The sequence below is a fragment of the Diaphorina citri genome, unplaced genomic scaffold (assembly GCF_000475195.1).
Source record: "Diaphorina citri unplaced genomic scaffold, Diaci psyllid genome assembly version 1.1 scaffold312, whole genome shotgun sequence".
NCBI classification, from domain to species: domain Eukaryota; kingdom Metazoa; phylum Arthropoda; class Insecta; order Hemiptera; family Psyllidae; genus Diaphorina; species Diaphorina citri.
The window spans coordinates 141,059-160,224 of NW_007377747.1; the positions used below are offsets into that span (position 1 = coordinate 141,059).

The 19,166-nt window shown below is 40.9% G+C and overlaps 2 protein-coding genes across 2 annotated transcripts in view; both read left to right on the top strand.

Moving 5' to 3' along the window:
• The window catches only part of LOC103507427 (unconventional myosin-XVIIIa-like), a 30,433-nt gene extending 21,343 nt beyond the window's left edge, over positions 1-9,090 (top strand). Inside the window, exon 3 of the mRNA XM_026822285.1 lies at positions 8,888-9,090. Coding sequence (XP_026678086.1) covers positions 8,888-9,090 — 203 coding nt within the window. The remainder of the gene's footprint in view (positions 1-8,887) is intronic.
• A 2,749-nt stretch (positions 9,091-11,839) lies between these two features.
• Positions 11,840-19,166, top strand: part of LOC103507429 (unconventional myosin-XVIIIa) — a gene marked incomplete in the record, with an annotated part of 97,720 nt that continues 90,393 nt past the window's right edge. Inside the window, 3 exon segments of the mRNA XM_026822286.1 lie at positions 11,840-12,617; positions 13,432-13,682; positions 14,067-15,046. Coding sequence (XP_026678087.1) covers positions 12,178-12,617; positions 13,432-13,682; positions 14,067-15,046 — 1,671 coding nt within the window.

Here is a 19,166-nt window from a genome sequence, read left to right on the forward strand (position 1 = left end):
GAGCTCAGCTAGGTATCTACTGGCAGAGGTTAAGTACTTAGGTAAGTACCTACTGTACATAAGTAAGTACCAACCAATGTAGGTATATCTATAGACCACCTTAAAAACCGTCATACCTACAAAGATAGAGTACGTACTTTGCTTCTAAAACCGGTAAGTAGGTACACAGTTTTGCGCTGAAGTTGAGGAGCAATGAGATAGCAATAATGTTACAGTTAAAACGTTGTTCTGGTTTGATGACCTTGGACAGTTCAACACTCCAACTTGTCCTCCAGTGTTTCGCGGTGTGCTAAGAATAGAATCATTGATCATCTCACACTGAGCAGGTAAGTAGCTTAGGAGTATTCTCTGGATACGAATTACTCATGCAAAATGACATAGTAAAATTGTTTTTAATTTTTTATGTGTATGTATGTTGCAAATGTCGGGTAGGTCATTTTTCCTCTTGCATCCCAATATTTCCCTACAATGTCATTGCTGGCTTCCAAGGCAGGACAGAAGTTTAGGTGTGAAGAGTTCATAGGGACATTCAAGGAACATAAAGGACAGAATGCCTCCTCCCTTCTCCATCCCTTTTCTCCTTAGTCTTCCTGACTATGCAGTAGGTACTGCATATTATAAACACTTATGGAGGTAAAAAGAAAGAAATCAACGTAGGTTCACTTAGGTACAAATTGGGAATCAAACTATTTTAAACAGGATGTGATATGGCATATCTCATCCAGAGGGCACCATATTGATGATACAAATAGATGAATAGCTGAATGAACACACAATCCCTCTTAGTGAGAATCTTTTTAATTCATTATGTTCTCTAGCTCTACTCCTGCCAGGAACTTGAGAACAATATTTTTCGACATGGTTGGTCTTTTGTACACCCTCAACAAAGATCTTCTGATCCCTGAGATGAAATTTTGTACGCCCTCAATCAAGACCCTCTGATCCCTGAGATGAAATTTAAACTAATCCTTGAATACATCCCATCGAGATTTTTTGTGGAGGCTGAGGAGCAGAGAGTATTCTGGACCTAACCTGTCATGAGGGTTCATTAATAAAACCAGTTTTATTCAACATCATCATCAAGAGCAAGCAGCGTAGTTTAAAATCTCAGCTTGTGTATTATATTTTGTATCGCGTATAGTTCAAGAGATGTTTGTGGTAATAACTGTTCTGTGAGATGAGTTATGTTTTCTCTGGGAGCAGAGAGTTTATTGTCCATGGAGATGGTTGTTGCCTTGCCTATCTATAGTCTTGATTCTTGATTTGCATACCATTCTGATAATACCTATCCTCAAATCTAAGGCTGCGTCCATACGTAGTCGAAGCTGTCGATCGATGGTTGATCGAAAAGGTGAATCTACTCGTATGTTGTCGAGGCAGTGTACGGTTCCAGTCGACATCGTTGACTATGTGTGGACGCAGCTTTAGATTTGGCGTGGTTCGCGTGGTGTAGAGCGATTGAATTTCACTCTTTATGATTTTTAGCGTCAGATTTAGTGGATAGTGGAATGGTGTGTAGTTTAGTATCTGACTTGGTGAGTGGTTTTGCGTTGTTTATAGCTTGCTTTCTGGTGTCAAGGGCAGATCCATAGAAACACCAGTCAGCCGAGATACTTACCAGGAAATCCTTTTTTTAGTCCGTCCTTCCTTTATTACTACAATAGTAATAAAAAGGTATAAGGGACGGACTATTGTTTTCCTTCTTCAAGAAGGGCTGTTAATTGTATATTGTATACTTTCTATAAGTCCTAATGCCCTCCACTCCAAGCTCAGACCTAGGTCTGAAACTTTTTGCGCCACACATGCTCCGACGATCTGAGGTCTGAGCTTGAATGGCTGGCAAGAGAAACATGAACCTTTGAGCTTTTTCAAAAATTTTGGCCTAAATAGAGGCCTAACTGTACATTTTTCGAGCTTCACATTAGATTAACTATTTTTAGCTAAACCCCCTTTAATAATATTAACAGTCTATAATAATAATAATAGTGCTTTTTTATACTGCTCGCATAGGACTGAAAAGTCCCTTTACTCCAGCAGTAGGCTACTACTATGCTTGTGGTCAAATTCTGAAATTATATTGAGGATAAAATTCCATACCTCGGCTGGCATTGAACCCACGCCCTCCTGTTTACCAGGCGAGCGCCTTGACCACTACACATAAAGACCTTAGCAGTTATATAGTGACGTTACACCGAGAAACAAACAATAAAAAATATTAATGGACTGCCCAAAGTTTGGGTTGCCAAAACGACACAGCATTTCTCAGACAACATTAGCCATACTTCTTATATACAATCTGAGAACCTCGGTGCTACTTGAGATGGAGTTTCAATGCTACTCCACCAGTCAGGGGCTCAGGATCGCCCACTGACCGATGGTACTATGTATGTAGGATTTTGGCTCACTTTATTCCTATCACAAAACTAAGGCCAGCCACTCACTATCACAGGTACACCTGATGAGGTCTACCTGATAGTGAGTGTGCTCATTAGGTATCAGATAGGCCTGACAGGCAGAAGACAGAGCTTTTTAGCCGTACCTGTCAGTTTTTTTTCATCAGGTAGACTTTATTATTATTAGCTGTACCTGTCTAAATGTGAGTGAGTGCCTGACCTAAGTAGAGCATAGAAATTAATTATATTGGTGAAGTCTCTGCAGTCTGCACTGATACACCTTGATACTAGAGCATTCAATGACACTATGTAGGATTTAGACTTTATATAATAAGTCAATCAAACGTGAACACAAAAACAAGCAGATCATCAGGTAGACTTTATTATTATTAGCTGTACCTGTCTAAATGTGAGTGAGTGCCTGGCCTAAGTAGAGCATAGAAATTATGTTGGTGAAGTCTCTGCAGTCTGCACTGATATACCTTGATACTAGAGCATTCAATGACACTATGTAGGATTTAGACTTCATATAATAAGTCAATCAAACGTGAACAGTTGAACACAAAAACAAGCAGACCATAGAATTTATATTGATGAAGTCCAGACGATTCGAACTAGAATCCCACATCGATTGATCCGTGGGATTGTGTACACAATGTACTCAATGTACCAACTGGTGGAGGGGTTTTCGTCCGACTTGGCCATGATTATCATAAAGAAGAGGCGGGCTATCCTCCACTCGAGTAGTAAGGAGACACTCCCTAGGTTGACTAGGATCCTAGTACAATGTACCAACTGGTGGAGGGGCTTTCGTCCAACTTGGCCGTGATTATCATAAAGAAGAGGCGGGCTATCCTCCACTCGAGTAGTAAGGAGACACTCCCTAGGTTGACCAGGATCCTAGTACAATGTACCAACTGGTGGAGGGGCTTTCGTCCGACTTGGCCGTGATTAAGATTAAGAAGAGGCGGGCTATCCTCCACACGAGTAGTAAGGAGACACTCCCTAGGTTGACTAGGATCCTAGTACAATGTACCAACTGGTGGAGGGGCTTTCGTCCGACTTGGCCGTGATTAAGATTAAGTGATTAAGAAGAGGCGGGCTATCCTCCACACGAGTAGTAAGGAGACACTCCCTAGGTGGACTAGGAACCTAGCACACTTCACATTGATGTTATCTGGGATTAACCCTCGTGCTGGACCTACAGGGTGCGATGAAATATTGAGAGTGGACATATTCAAACCCGCGACCTAGCGGTCTAAATAAGATCACGGAAAGGAAAATTTCTCATTCGATTCTAGTTCCAACGGGGTCTTCCCCCTAAAGCCCTAAACCATATCCCATAGGGATCCCTTAGGCCCCAAGGTTTAAAACTTATGATGTTCTAGCCTACAGCGTCTATCAAATGGCGAAGAACCCACTATGATAAATAATAATTATTCACATGAGCCTATCTTTCCTCAATCTAACTGTCTACAACTCTACATCCTTATCATTTATTTAATTAATTATTCCTAGCATTCATTAATATTGTCTGCTTATACCTTCTTTATTATTTAGGGTGTTTCAAGAGAGAAATATCTAGGAGTTGGTTACAAGTACATATTTCTTAATCTTTTAACTCTTAAAACCAACCCTTGTTGAACTTTTCTGCAGCTAACATTTAGTAAATTGTAGACTTCCTTAACCCTAACCTACTTGCGCCCTTTAAATCTAAATATTTTCCCTTAAAATCTAAAGATTTAGATTTGATCTTAGCTAGGACCTTTAAATCGTTAAACTTGGCCCTAAATAGCTATATAATTACGGGGTTTAACATCTGACCAATGGTGTGTTCTTCCGTCACACAAACCAAAATACATGCACGATCGTACTCAACTGTTTGGGCATCCTGTATATGTGATGCAGTCCGTTGATTAAGTATGTGCAATATCATCGCATGCCTAAATGTCTTTGGCTGCCAGACTCGAGGCTGAAATTAAGCATTCCACTTTCTTCACAATCTAACAATCTACCCATTCAGTCCCTTGCCAGCCTAGTTAGCTTGGTTGGTAGCGTGTCTGCCGAAGCGCTAGGCAGCGAGTTCGATTCCTACCCGGGCAGGATTTTATCCTGAACGGATAATGCTCGTTCTCGGAACGGCTGGCTTTCTCTTATCTTGTCTTCCTTCTCTCTTCGATTTCGGGACGATAAGACCTTAGCAGTTACAGTTCCCTCTATCAGACTTTTTGAAAAATAATAAATAAATAAAAATAGTAGGGGTGCTTATATTACTGGAACAGGACTAAAGGTTCCGTTTAACCCAGCCGTAGGCTGCTAGTATTACAGTAGGCAAAGTCTCGGACAATTTTTAGGTAAAAATTCCGTACTTCTGCCGGGATTGAACCCACGCCCTCCTGATTACCAGACGTCTTGACCACTACCCACTACACCACCGAAGGACTTAACTCCTTGCACAAAAAGCCCCCTCCGAGGCTTAGGTGTTCGGGGAAACAGGAAACAGCCCTAAAGGATGGGTTAAGCTTTTACGAATCTACGAACCCCAGCAGTAGGCTATTAGTATTACAGTGGACAAAGTCCCGAACAATTTTTAGAATAAAATTCCATACCTCTGTCAGGATTGAACCCACGTCCTCCTAATTACCAGGCGTCTTGACCACATTACCGAGGATTGTAATCTCGAAGAAAGTAGTAGTTAGTAGTGCAGTCACGTCTCCCTTAGCCTTAGCTATTCTTTCTGTCCGAAAGTAGTGAACGTGTCCTGTTGGTTGTGATTTTGAATGTCTTGTTATCAATCGGTGTGTTGTTTTACTTTCGTCGAAGAAAGTAGTAGTGCAGTCACGTCTCCCTATTCTTTCTGTCCGAAAGTAGTGAACGTGTCCTGTTGGTTGTGATTTTGAATGTCTTGTTATCAATCGGTGTGTTGTTTTACTTTCTATTACAACCGATGGATACAATCGGTGTGTTAATTTTTTTTTCGCCGATGGATAGGGGTCCTAAATAAAGTAATGAGAAAGTATGGGAGTCAATCCGCTTTTTTTTGTGCAATCCGTTTTTTGTTGACTGATGTTTTATTGTCTAATGAAATGTGTGTGTTGGATTTGTGAAGTGTTTGCTTTTGTATTCTGATTCGTTAGCACGTTGAATGCACCAGTTCCCAATCACTGAAGTTAAGCAAGGTTACGCGTGGTTGGTATCCGGATGGGTGACCAAGTGCGTGCTCATGTCACACACAAAAAGCCCAAACTGAGGCTTAGGTGTAGGGGCTGGTCAGCCCCAAAAGACGGGTTGAGCTTCTACGAATCTACGAAGTGCGTGCTCCTGGCTTTTCTCGGCCCACGCAGGCTAGGTGAGGTCAAAGTGAAGAGGCGGGTAGTTTGTCGTCAAAATCAGGGTGAAACCCCCGTCAATAAAGACCTTAGCAGTTATATAGTGACGTTACACCGAGAAACAAACAATAAAAAATATTAATGGACTGCCCAAAGGTAAAGACCTTAGCAGTTATACAGTGACGTTACACCGAGAAACAAACAATAAAAATTATTGATGGACTGCCCAAAGTTTGGATTGTCAAAACGACACAGCATTTCTCAGACAACATTAGCCATACTTCTTATGTATATACAATCTGAGAACCTCGGTGCTACTTGAGATAGAGTTTCAATGCTACTCAACCAGTCAGGGGCTCAGGATCGCCCACTGATCGATGGTACTATGTATGTAGGATTTTGGCTCACTTTATTCCTATCACAAAACTAAGGAGAGTTTCAATGCTACTCCACCAGTCAGGGGCTCAGGATCGCCCACTGATCGATGGTACTATGTATGTAGGATTTTGGCTCACTTTATTCCTATCACAAAACTAAGGCCAGCCACTCACTATCAGGTAGACCTGACAGGTACACCTGATGAGGTCTACCTGATAGTGAGTGTGCTCATTAGGTATCAGATAGACCTGACAGGCAGAAGACAGAGCTTTTTAGCCGCACCTGTCAGTTTTTTTTTATATATATATATATCAGGTAGACTTTATTAGCTGTATCTGTCTACATGTGAGTGAGTGGCTGGCCTAAGTAGAGCATAGAAATTATATTGGTGAAGTCTCTGCAGTCTGCACTGATATACCTTGATACTAGAGCATTCAATGACACTATGTAGGATTTAGACTTTATATAATAAGTCAATCAAACGTGAACACAAAAACAAGCAGACCATAGAATTTATATTGATGAAGTCCAGACGATTCGAACTAGAATCCCACATCGATTGATCCGTGGGATTGTGTACACAATGTACTCAATGTACCAACTGGTGGAGGGGTTTTCGTCCGACTTGGCCGTGATTATCATAAAGAAGAGGCGGGCTATCCTCCACTCGAGTAGTATGTTAAGGCGGTCTCTTCCTGATCCCTTGTGTGCCGCGTCCATTTTATTTTAGGACTATTGCACTGAAAACTCGAGTAGTAAGGAGACACTCCCCAGGTTGACTAGGATCCTAGTACAATGTACCAACTGGTGGAGGGGCTTTCGTCTGACTTGGCCGTGATTAAGATTAAGAAGAGGCGGGCTATCCTCCACTCGAGTAGTAAGGAGACACTCCCTAGGTTGACTAGGATCCTAGCACACTTCACATTGATGTTATCTGGGATTAACCCTCGTGCTGGACCTACAGGGTGCGATGAAATATTGAGAGTGGACATATTCCAGGAGTGTTCATTTTACTTACATCAGTTCCAAAGGCTTCATTGGAATCATAGGGTTACTCCCTGTTGAGAGCCAGAAGCTTTTAACAGCTAGCCAGGGATGTTCCAATTCTAATCCATACCAGTTTACATGTCTACAAGTATATACAATTGTACATATTGCACATCATATCACACAATATTTATTTATTTATTTTTATTTCTGAAGTTTCTCTCTCTCTTAATTACATGTTGTTGTATACGTACATGTACAATAAATCTCTCAATTATATAAATATTCAACAAATGGTATACCCATCCGTAAAAGCCAGAGCTTGTGCCACGATATGATACATATTGCACATCATATCACACAATATTTATTTATTTATTTATTTATTTTTATTTCTGAAGTTTCTCTCTCTCTCAATTACATGTTGTTGTACATGTACAATAAATCTCTCAATTATATAAATATTCAACAAATGGTATACCCATCCGTAAAAGCCAGAGCTTGTGCCACGATATGAAGGTATGACGGTATTCAATGATTTGAATAACGATTCTTAGAGGAATCATGTCCTTACGTTGCAATACATTTCATTTGTAAAGAATACCTATGAAATGTATGTAAAAGACCTTGTTAAGACTGCGGGAGTAAAGGGACTTTCCGTGTCCGGACCGGACCATCAAAATGCCAATCAAATTATATATACGACTGTGGGTTCACCCACTTCATGTTTTGCCTGATTTTCTCATTTTACTTTCCTTATTCTGTAATGAGGGTGATGTATTCTTGAGGGTAACGTGCTCATGATGCTCGAGCAATCGCCCCTTTGGATGGCCAAAGAACTGATGAAGTTTGAACTTCAGTGTATAATTGCTGAGGTCTTTAGTGACGGGGTTCTACTTTCCATTCAGCGACAAGCTACCCGTCTCCTTATATTAACCTCACCCAACCTGAGTTAGGCCTGGAAAAGCCAGCAGCACGAAATTGCTCAGTTAGGTCACCCATTCGGATACCAACCACGGACAAACGTTGCTAACATTTCGTGTTCCGTCAGGAGCTGGTGCATTCAAAATGCTATCGCCGCTGACTCTAGACCTTTTAGAGAGCTCACTGCAGTTTAACCCCACACACAAAAAGGCCAAACTGACGGATATTTTCAGCCGTACCTGTCAGGTCTACCTGATAGTGTGTGTGCTCATCAGGTGTCAGATATACCTGATCACGTGACCGGATTAGGTGTACTTCTCAGGTCTACCTGATAATGAGTGGCTGGCCTTATGATTCCTAGCATAGTTTTCATCATTAGCACACTATCGGTTCGGAATTTATCACTAAGTTTAATGTGTCAAGAGTTCAATGACTTATGTTTCCGAGACCGGGATATGAACCTAGGAGGTGCATAGTTGTTTCCTCTGGATTCTGAATTCTTAATCCGAACTTCCTATCTTCCTATTGGGTCGTTAATAACTAATAACTGTCGATGTATATGGCAGCGATTTCCAACCAGCGGCCCGCGGGGCCCCCGTGGCCCGCGTAATGACGATTCTTAGAGGCATCATGTCCTTACGTTGCAATACATTTCATTTGTAAAGAATACCTATGAAATTTATGTAAAAGACCTTGTTAAGACTGCGGGAGTAAAGGGACTTTCCGTGTCCGGACCGGACCATCAAAATGCCAATCAAATTATATATATACTATAGGTATATATATTATATATACCCAATGGGGGCCATTCTCATTGCTTTGTTATTGTTTGTTATTTCGGTACCACATTCAAATCATTTCCTTGTACCCTGTAAGGATATGCCAAGCCCCTGGTTTCACCTTGCACCTATAGTCGCTGCCAGAAGTCTCTACCTTACCCAACACTGACACATAATACAGAACAGTGGCGTGGTATTCATGGGAAACTAGTGCCGGCCACTGACTGTCAGACCGCCGCCGGAACGTGTGTGACTTCCGACCGAGGTCTCTCAGCCGGTCTGAAGACATTGAGTCTGTAGCTTTTCCCGCCATACATGTCCCGACGTCTCACAGACGCAGATCACACCGTTGAAACGTGAGTGCCCGGCATAGAGAAGCACCGTTTCCCTTCCTCTCTACGATTATTTCGACAACCCCCTCTTACTTAGCACATGCTGAAAATAGGAAGTGACTTTTCAACCCAAGGCCTGCCGCACATTGGAAGCGTAGTCGCGCGAGTTTTAGTAGCGCGGAGTCGCACGATGTCGCCTGAAATCCAAACCTATGAAAGTGATAGAGACCACTCACACTCTTGGTCTAGGTCTAGGAGACCCAAGTCGCGCGACTCCAGTGTGGGAGGTCTCTATCATTTTCATAGGTTTGGATTTTCAGGCGACATCGCGCAACTCCGCACCACTAAAAATCGCGTAGAAGTGTGACCTTTAATATGCTGCAGGCCTAATCTTCTTAGTGTATTGTATATTCAATATGTATACTGGGTTCGGTCCTATCAAAACATTATTATCTAATGCTCCTCTTGGAAACTCTGACGCCACGCCACTGTTGGGAATGCCACATATGTGTGTTGCCTCAGGCAATAGTAGGCATACTCTGGCCATGTTCTTGTATTTCCTCTTGAAGTCTTGACAATATCTTAACTCGGCTAAGGAAGGAGTTGGTGTACAATTTATTTATTTGTCTATATTGATTTATTTGCACTGACATGGTCCGACTTTGGTGCTCGCTTGGTAAAGGGTTGGTTAGGCGAGAGAGAATGCCTTGCCTACTTTTGCCAATTCTATGTCTGGTAAAATTGAGATAGTTTAATTTCGTGTGACTGTATGTGCCATTTTCCACAAGGAATTGAGGTTGTTATAACTCCGGAGCTTTGGAATTTCTCTTATGCTGTTGATATCTTTGTTTTCTTTCCCCGTAGGATGCCTCTCATCAGATGGGCTAGAAGAGACACATTTTTTTTTTTTTTTTTTTTTTTTTTATTAAACCTTTTTTGTTTTTTTTTTATTCACCCAAAGGACGGGTTGAGCTTCTACGAATCTACGAGCTCACTGCAATCTCAGTATTAGGACTTTCACAAAGGGAAAGTGCTTAGCCAATAGCTTATCTCTGCCCAGAAGGTCTCATACTCTGACTAACCTCCTGTTAGGCGACCTTGATCTTCTGACCTCTGGTTAGTGCGTAATCAGCCTTTGCAGCACAACAGTACACTGATACATCTGATATACAAAACATATACATTAACATTACAGTTAGAGATTATTACCGGCGACAAGAGATGGGAGATGGACTGGGCTGGGATTCTTCCTCGAATTTCATGAATGATTCATTTTATGGCAGATGATAGCAAATTTAATGTACATACTTAATATTAATAATTATTATTACAAATTATTTTGAAATAAAGAAAATGTTGTTAACCGTTTTGATAAAAAGCGAAAATAATCGTGTCAATTTATTGCCAAATAAATTTTTAATATCTGAGTGCAGAGTGCATTAGTGCATGGCAGCAGTGCGCCAGGCCACAGGCCAAATTTAATAACTATTTTATCATTTGTGTTCTAGGTTAGTTTATCTTTAATGGGTTTGTTTATAAATTTGATGAAAATAACCAAATATCCGTTCCTGTTTTGATAACAAAGAATAATCGAGAATGTTAATGGGAATTAACTATTGCAAAACAAACATAAAATATTTTTATTAATTGTTTTTCTAGGTTTATTTAACAATATGATAAACAACCGATAATTCGTTGAAAAAATGTGCTAAACTAAAAGCTTGGAAAATTGCGATTTTGTGAAAAACACTATTAACAATGTTCAAGTTTAATGCGTTTGAAAGTTCGTTGCGATCTTCCAGCAGTTTGTCTCTCAAACCAAGCTCGCCGTTCCTAAAACATAACTATTTTATCATTTGTGTTCTAGGTTAGTTTATCTTTAATGGGTTTGTTTATAAATATGATGAAAATAACCAAATATCCGTTCCTGTTTTGATAACAAAGAATAATCGAGAATGTTAATGCGAATTAACTATTGCAAAACAAACATAAAATATTTTTATTTATTGTTTTTCTAGGTTTATTTAACAATATGATAAACAACCGATAATTCGTTTAAAAAATGTGTTAAACTAAAAGCTTGGAAAATTGCGATTTTGTGAAAAATACTATTAACAATGTTCAAGTTTAATGCGTTTGAAAGTTCGTTGCGATCTCCCAGCAGTTTGTCTCTCAAACCAAGCTCGCCGTTCCTGAAACGAAAACTCAATGTGAAAACCAGCGTGAACAATGTACTCAATGGAAATAAAAAATGTGCTAAACTAAAAGCTTGGAAAATTGCGATTCTGTGAAAAACACTATTACTTAACAATGTTCAAGTTTAATGCGTTTGAAAGTTCGTTGCGATCTTCCAGCAGTTTGTCTCTCAAACCAAGCTCGCCGTTCCTGAAACGAAAACTCAATGTGAAAACCAGCGTGAACAATGTACTCAATGGAAAACTCAAAACCAAAGCTAATCAGAATCTAAACCAAGTATCGAGTGAATCGATCGATGAACCTCATGTCGATAGCGGTTTGGAATCGCTAAGTTCGAATTCAAGTAGCGATACGGTGGATTGCGAAATTCAAACGAAACACAAACCGGTTGATGTTATTGTTGAAGAAAATCGGAAGTCTGATGACCCGTCTGCAGAAAACGGAAGTGCTACTTTGAATGGCAAAATAGTGGAAACTGACATAAAGAATAGTAATAATGTCGTAGTAGTTAATGATAAAACGAAAACTCAATGTGAAAACCAGCGTGAACAATGTACTCAGTGGAAAACTAAAAACCAAAGTCACAAATCAGAATCTAAACCAAGTATCGAGTGAATCGATCGATGAACCTCATGTCGATAGCGGTTTAGAATCGCTAAGTTCGAATTCAAGTAGCGATACGGTGGATTGCGAAATTCAAACGAAACATAAACCGGTTGAAGTTATTGTTGAAGAAAATCGCAAACCTGATGACCAGTCTGCAGAAAACGGAAGTGCTACTTTGAATGGCAAAATAGTGGAAACAGACATAAAGAATAGTAATAATGTCGTAGTAGTTAATGATGAGAATAGTCATAAAATGACCCCAAGTGCCTTGCCTAATGAGTCTAATGAGGCACCAGTAGAAAGTTCTGCTGTTATAATACCAATTAGTAACCCACAAACTGACGAGAGCACTCTCACTGAGGGAGCTATCTCGGAAGATGTACTGATTGCTTGTACAGAAGTTAACAAGACCAATATTGTGCTACAAAACAACAATGTGCTGGAGATTGGAGTGTTGAATAATGACAAAGATAACCAGGGATCAGTGGGGGATCATAGTCTAGTGATCAATGTTAAAGAGAATGGGGCAGAGGAACATGGACTTGTAAATACGTCATCCAAGATCCAGCCAAACGATGGAAAGATAGTCGTCAAAGTCGTGGGAGAATTGTTGAAAAAGGACAACAATGTTGTAAGAAACGTGAGGAGTGCCGAGAAATTGTCAAACAGCAAGTCAAACATTACTGAAATGATCTTGACGAGTGAACTACTGCTGAAATCACCCAAGGAGTTAATGATGAGAATAGTCATAAAGTGACCCCAAGTGCCTTGCCTAATGAGGCACCAGTAGAAAGTTCTGCTGTTATAGTACCAATTAGTAACCCACAAACTGATGAGAGCACTCTCACTGAGGGAGCTATCTCAGAAGATGTATTGATTGCTTGCACAGAAGTTAACAAGACCAATATTGTGTTACAAAACAACAATGTGCTGGAGATTGGAGTGCTGAATAATCACAAAGATAACCAGGGATCAGTGGGGGATTACCAGCAAACAGTGGGGGATCATAGTCTAGTGATCAATGTTAAAGAGAATGGGGCAGAGGAACATGGACTTGTAAATACGTCATCCAACCTAATGAGGCACCAGTAGAAAGTTCTGCTGTTATAGTACCAATTAGTAACCCACAAACTGACAAGAGCACTCTCACTGAGGGAGCTATCTCGGAAGATGTATTGATTGCTTGTACAGAAGTTAACAAGACCAATATTGTGTTACAAAACAACAATGTGCTGGAGATCGGAGTGCTGAATAATGACAAAGATAACCAGGGATCAGTGGGGGATCACCAGCAAACAGTGGGGGATCATAGTCTAGTGATCAATGTTAAAGAGAATGGGGCAGAGGAACATGGACTTGTAAATACGTCATCCAAGATCCAGCCAAACGATGGAAAGATAATCGTCAAAGTCGTGGGAGAATTGTTGAAAAAGGACAACAATGTTGTAAGAAATGTGAGGAGTGCCGAGAAATTGTCAAACAGCAAGTCAAACATTACTGAAATGATCTTGACGAGTGAACTACTGCTGAAATCACCCAAGGTAACCGATCGGAAAGTGTTCAAGAAAACCAGCCAACCAAACATGCCTCAGAGCAAAGTTCAAGTGTTCCGAAAAACAAGCGAGCCCGCTTTCGCGTCCCAAACGAAACCGGGGAAGTTGCCTGTGAACCGGAAATCCAGTCATGATGATACGAAACTGTCTAAACCAAATGATCTTGCCAGTCCTGCTCAACTAAAAACACAATCGCTGGTGAAATCTTCCAAACTTTACAACAGCGAAGAGACTTTGAGAACCGGAAAACCAGTCATGATGATACTAAACTGTCCAAACCAAATGATCTTGCCAGTCCTGCTCAACTAAAAACACAATCGCTGGTGAAATCTTCCAAACTTTACAACAGCGAAGAGACTTTGAGCAGGAAATTGAAAACGCACGAGGACGCTAAAAAAACTCAGTCCAGTTTGAGCTCAACCTCAATGGAAAGCTTAAAGGGTATGACAGCGAAAACGAACGATGAGAAAGACACTGCTGTGGAAGTGTGGAGTGACAAACCGGAAAACCAGTCATGATGATACGAAACTGTCTAAACCAAATGATCTTGCCAGTCCTGCTCAACTAAAAGCACAGTCGCTGGTGAAATCTTCCAAACTTTACAACAGCGAAGAGACTTTGAGTCGGAAATTGAAAACGAGCGACGACGCTAAAAAAATTCAGTCCACTTTGAGCTCAACCTCAATGGAAAGCTTAAAGGGTATGACAGCGAAAACGAACGATGAGAAAGACACTGCTGTGGAAGTGTGGAGTGACACTCATTCCATCATGTCTGAAGCCTCCATTGATGAAATGGACAGCGCTGACAAACTCAAGAAGAACATGAGCGAGGAAGAGCACAGGAATTTGCGGCGGAAACGCATCGAACGCAACATTTCGCACAACAACAATAAGGGCAACATTGTGACCGCCAATATCAGCAAGTTCCAAAACGAGATCGAAAAACTCAAAGCCAGCCGGAAGACGAGCGTGGAGAAGATCAAACTCACTCGAACCGACTCCAAGAAAAAAGACCCAGTCGATTTTGACAAATCAGTTGGGAGCTTGAGTGATGCTAAACATGCTGTGGGTGTCAATGCCTCATTCGAACGAAAACCAAGTTTCAACACCAAACTTCTCTCTAAACCGAATACCGCTAGGGGCAAAGTAACCCCTAGAAATGGCCCCAGTGGACAGGTGAACTTGAAAACTTTAGGAACTTGGTCTTCCCTAAACACGCTTACAATTGAGGAGGCGCTCCTTGAAGCGGAAAGCAGGAAAAATGGAACCCAAGCTTACAAAGACTTTGGTGAAGTTTTGGGTGAGAGAAAAGACTTTGGCGAAGTTTTGGGTGAGAGAAAAGACTTTGGCGAAGTTTTGGGTGAGAGAAAAGACTTTGGTGAAGTTATGGGTGAGAGAAAGGACTTTGGTGAAGTGTTAGGTGAAAGAGAAAATGGAATACCTCTTGCTGCCAAAAAAGAACCAATGGAGAGAGCCGAATCAATGCAGGATTCCAGAAAAGATTCGAGGGAACTAGTGGTGAATGATGATGAAAATACGACCTCTTCTGTGAATGTTCCAGCTCCTGAGGTAAGATTATTTCTTTATTCCTATGGTAAAAAAAAGTAATTTTATATTCTAGCTAAAACTAGTAGTTTTACATCTTGATGGACTTTGCGAAGGTCCAAATTGATAGAGAGAGGGAAAATAACTTTGACATCTTCACAGGTATGATGGAAAGAGGAAAATATAATGGACCTTCACAAAGTTACGGAGAAACCCTTCAAGATGTTCACAGGTACATGTGTTCTAGATTTTATTTTATTATTTCACGAGACATGTTTCGCCCGTGAGGTAATTTGGACTAAAGGTAATTTTGACTTGGAGTTTATTCAGATCTTGGGTGCTTTTTACTACTCGTAAGCCATATGTGCAATCACCAATCAATGTGAAAGGGAAACCAAAACCACATTATTATGGAACCAAGTATTGATTTAATTCTGCTAGTAGATTAGACTAGCCGTTTTCAGCTTGCGACCCGTGGGCCTCATGGGGTCCGCCAAACTTTTATGTGCGGCCCTTGGCGCTCAGATGTGGCCAGTGGCAAAACAAGATTTGAATTTTCCTTGCGGGAAACTTTTGAAAACGAAACCAATTCCCTTTTGGAAACTGAAATAGCGCCTGTACTAAACCATAGGAAATCCAAGATGGCGGGATCGGTTCCATTTTCGAAAGTTTCCCCGGATGGAAAATGCACCTCAGGTTGAGTATCGCTAGATTAGTTTTTTGACTAAATTTCAATATGGGACCTATTTTGGAACTTTATTGAAATTGGAAAAAAAAATCCTTGTTTAAGTACCAGAACTCACAAAGGACATTGTGCACAGTTATGTCCGCCACCCACACTCAGACAATCTGACAGACCCCGATCTCAGACCTGAGTCTGGCAGACAGTTGCACTGTGTGTGGCGGAAAAAGCTTGAGACCTTTAGGTCTCAGGGAGCCTGACAAACCTAGGTCTCTAGATTTTTCAGTAAAGTATTTGAGTCTGAGAACATTTTTAAAATCAACCGAGTTTAAACTCGAACAATCAGATTTTTTTACTTTCCTTATCCTATAGGAAGGAAAGTAATGTAATCGGGTCAAATTTTCGATGGTCAGTTTTTAGTGTCAAAACACGTTTTGAGGTCCTTCAGCCATTGGTCCGTGTGTGTGTGTCTGTCTGTAAACAAAATATCTCGAGAACCGTAAGAGCTAGAAACTTGAAATTTGGTATGTAGCTGTCAAATGTGACAAGGATGCGACACGAAACTTTTGGTTAAGACCGATGCAACGGTTGGCGGCATTTTATCGCTTTTTGGCGGTTTTCGGTGTAATTTAACAATATCTCGGGAACGGTATAAGCTAGAGACTTGAAATTTGGTATGTAGGTTGGCGGCATTTTACCGCTTTTGGGCGGTTTTTGGTGTAATTTAACAATATCTCGGGAACGGTATAAGCTAGAGACTTGAAATTTGGTATGTAGCCGCTTTTTAGCGGTTTTTGGTGTATTTTAACAATATCTCGGGAACGGTATGAGCTAGAGACTTGAAATTTGGTATGTAGTTCACAAATGTGACAAGGATGCATACAAAACGTTTGGTTGAGAAACGGGATAAGCTAGAGACTTGAAATTTGGTATGTAGTTCACAAATGTGACAAGGATGCAACACAAAACGTTTGGTTGAGATGGTTGCTGCGCCCTTGGCGATATTTTGACAGCTTTTGGACAGATTTCGACCGTTTTTTTTGGCGGTTTTCAGCTATAGCGACAAAACGGTTAGAGATATTGTAAAAGTTGAGTATCGCTAGATTAGTTCTTTGCAAATAGATTCTTTATTGGGGAACCCTATTCTCAAATTAGCCTACCCTCTGATCTCAACTTTATTCAATTTGCATACTTTGGATACCAGTAGCTGTGAGTCTCACACTCTCACAATTCAGTTAAGCCAACAACGATGGATTCGAAAGATCCATATTGAACTGAAATGGACGTTCCATTATAAAAATTGATGGTGAATCCTTGAGATTCATATTTGGAAATTGAATTTGTTTTTAAGAGGATTGACAGGGGGAACTGTAACTGCTATGGTCTTATCGTCCCGAAATCGATGAGAGAAGGAAGACAGGAGAACTCACAAAGGACATTGTGCACAGTTATGTCCGCCACCCACACTCAGACAATCTGACAGACCCCGATCTCAGACCTGAGTCTGGCAGACAGTTGCACTGTGTGTGGCGGAAAAAGCTTGAGACCTTTAGGTCTCAGGGAGCCTGACAAACCTAGGTCTCTAGATTTTTAGTCCGTCCTTCCTTTATTATTACTAATAATAAAAGGTATAGTGGACGGACTATTGTATTCGCTTCGGTGTCTGTCTGTTTTTAAGAGGATTGACAGGGGGAACTGTAACTGCTATGGTCTTATCGTCCCGAAATCGATGAGAGAAGGAAGACAGGATAGGAGAAAGCCAGCCGTTCCGAGAACGAACATTATCCCATCCGGATCAAATCCGCCCCGGGCGGGAATCGAACCCGCGGCCTAGCGCTTACAATGCAGACGCACTACCAACTAAGTTAACTAGGCTGGCACACTAAACTTTGATTGTGAATTGTGAGCCTAGCCATTAGTCACAAAATCTCGCCTTTCTAGTCATCAAGTCCACATACCTGCCAATGTAGCATGTGGCCCGCATACACAGGGAAGTTGGAAACCCCTGTCCTATTGGATCGCTAATAACTGGCAATGTCTATGGCATCCTATCATACCAACGTCAGTTGTGTAGTGTTTAGCTCGGTGGGCTTTGAATCTGGAGGTTCGTGGTTCGAGTCCAAGTCAAGTTACAAATTTAGCGTAGTGTATTATACGGCGAAATTGAATTCAATTTTATGAAATCTCAAGTGCCATATTTAATGTAGTTATTCCTTGAGTTAACGTCTAGCGCCTGTTTGTTTACGGAGTGAATGAATTTTAAACTATGTAGACGGGCAATGTTGTTTCTTAGTCATAGATGATTATGCCTAGGCCAAGAGATAGAGAATCAATATGGCCTGTTATCCTGTTAATAATAGACACTAGATATGGCCTATTTATAGCCCTGTCTGAATCACCTAGTTTCTTTTTTTACTTTCTTTGATAGAGTTAACTGTAACAACGGAGGTTTTATGGTCTCAAAATCGAAAAGAAGAAGGCAGAATTGGAGAAAGCGGGTTGTACCGAGAACGAACCTTATCCGTTCCGGATAAAATCCACTGCGGCGGGAACCGAACCTGCGACCTAGCGCTACAAGGCAGACGCACTCACTACCTTCCAAGCTAACTAGGCTGGCCTGAAAGTAATAATGTCCGGTCAAGGGACTAATGCCTATGGCATTCTCTACCTTTCAACTACCTTCCAAGCTAACTAGGCTGGCCTGAAAGTAATAATGTCCGGTCAAGGGACTAATGCCTATGGCATTCTCTACCTTTCAACTCAGTATTGGATTCTGCCAAGTAGACTTTTAGTGAAGGTACATAAACGAAGTCTACAGCTGCCAGTGTAGATAACATGAGGTATTTACGTCCATTATCATTGCTTCATACATTAATGATTGATATGAAAGCATTCTCTATTGCTTCTGATAGCTCGCAGTGCAATTTGCAATTCATCAATCAGTTACTTAGGCCAGCCACTCACTATCAAGTAGACCTGATCATGTACTGGAAAAATGGTGTGGGGATGATGAGTTTAAAAACCCAGACACACCCACCAGATTTGAGGCATTTTTCAATGTACAAAATTTTAGCGGTTGTGCTTTGGGAATGATGAAGGTCGCGCTTGCTTAATAACTTAATATGTATTATGTTGATGGAAGACTCAGTAACTTTGTGAAGTTCCATACGAATAGTGTGAAGTTTAGATCCAAAAATTAAATTTAGACTTTCGGCCCTGATGGCCTCCGGGGCTCAAAATGGATTTTTCAAGTGACTAAATTTCAATATGGGACCTATTTGAAGAACTTTATTGAAATTGGAAAAAAAAAATCCTTGTTTAAGTACCAGAACTAGGGGTTGCAATGCGGGATCCCGCAATCCTGCAATCCCGCGGGATCCCGCACCTTTTTCCAATCCCGCAATCCCGCAGTTTTTAGCTGCGGGATTTGCGGGATTTTTCGGAATTAATGGATCCATGAAT